The 823-nt window shown below is 34.4% G+C and overlaps 1 protein-coding gene across 1 annotated transcript in view; it reads right to left on the bottom strand.

Moving 5' to 3' along the window:
- Window positions 1-823, bottom strand: part of LOC119590578 (facilitated trehalose transporter Tret1-like) — a gene marked incomplete at its 5' end in the record, with an annotated part of 8390 nt that overhangs the window by 4639 nt on the left and 2928 nt on the right. Inside the window, 1 exon segment of the mRNA XM_037939252.1 lies at window positions 210-406. Coding sequence (XP_037795180.1) covers window positions 210-406 — 197 coding nt within the window.

Below are 823 nucleotides of genomic sequence, written 5' to 3' on the forward strand. Positions count from 1 at the left end.
CCAGGGGTGAAATGTCCATCAAGCCACCGATAAAGTGGTGGATTGATTTAATACTGCTGTCATTCTTGTGCGTGTCAATTTTACTTAAACAGATACTGCATATATAATAATATCACTTTATCAATAAGAATCTTCAGGCAAAGCATATAAAGAAAGCATAAATTCTGTAAAAAAAAAATATTTGAACAAAAAATGCATATCCCTCTTACTTCAAAGATGGTGGTGAGATTGAAAAGAACTGGGTTCACTCCTGAATACTGTTGGAAGAACATCAGAGTGAGGGAGATCAAAAGTGGCTTCAAGATGTATGGTTTTAGAAGATCCCTAAATGAAGCCTTGTTGCGCTTTGCATCCTCCACTGACTGCTGCAACATGTTCAGTTCTGTCTGGATATTGTAGTCCTTCCCTGTTGTTGATACAATTTTCAAGAGTGACCAGAAATGAAATGAATATGTGATTATGTTGTACAGTAAATCCACCTACTTTATGACACTACAGTTCTTTATCAGACAAGTTTTTTAACTTCACTATAACCAGACTCTTTCCATGGAAATTTGCTATGGGAAATTAGACCAAAACTTGCTCTGTTTCTTTTTCTCTGTATCCCTATGTATCCATCCATATAGTGACTCCTTAATCTACTGATGTGGAACCCTGCTACCTGAAATTATTTTTCTTAAAATTATGTCTAAAGGTTTCCCATTAAATATAAGATAATAAAAGAAAATATCTGAATAAAAGCCATTAATGGGCTGCAAGCCAGAGAATTCAACTATTCTAATGTTATCATAACTGAATATGTTTAATCATTATTCAGGCTCTC

The sequence above is a fragment of the Penaeus monodon genome, chromosome 27, assembly GCF_015228065.2.
Source record: "Penaeus monodon isolate SGIC_2016 chromosome 27, NSTDA_Pmon_1, whole genome shotgun sequence".
NCBI classification, from domain to species: domain Eukaryota; kingdom Metazoa; phylum Arthropoda; class Malacostraca; order Decapoda; family Penaeidae; genus Penaeus; species Penaeus monodon.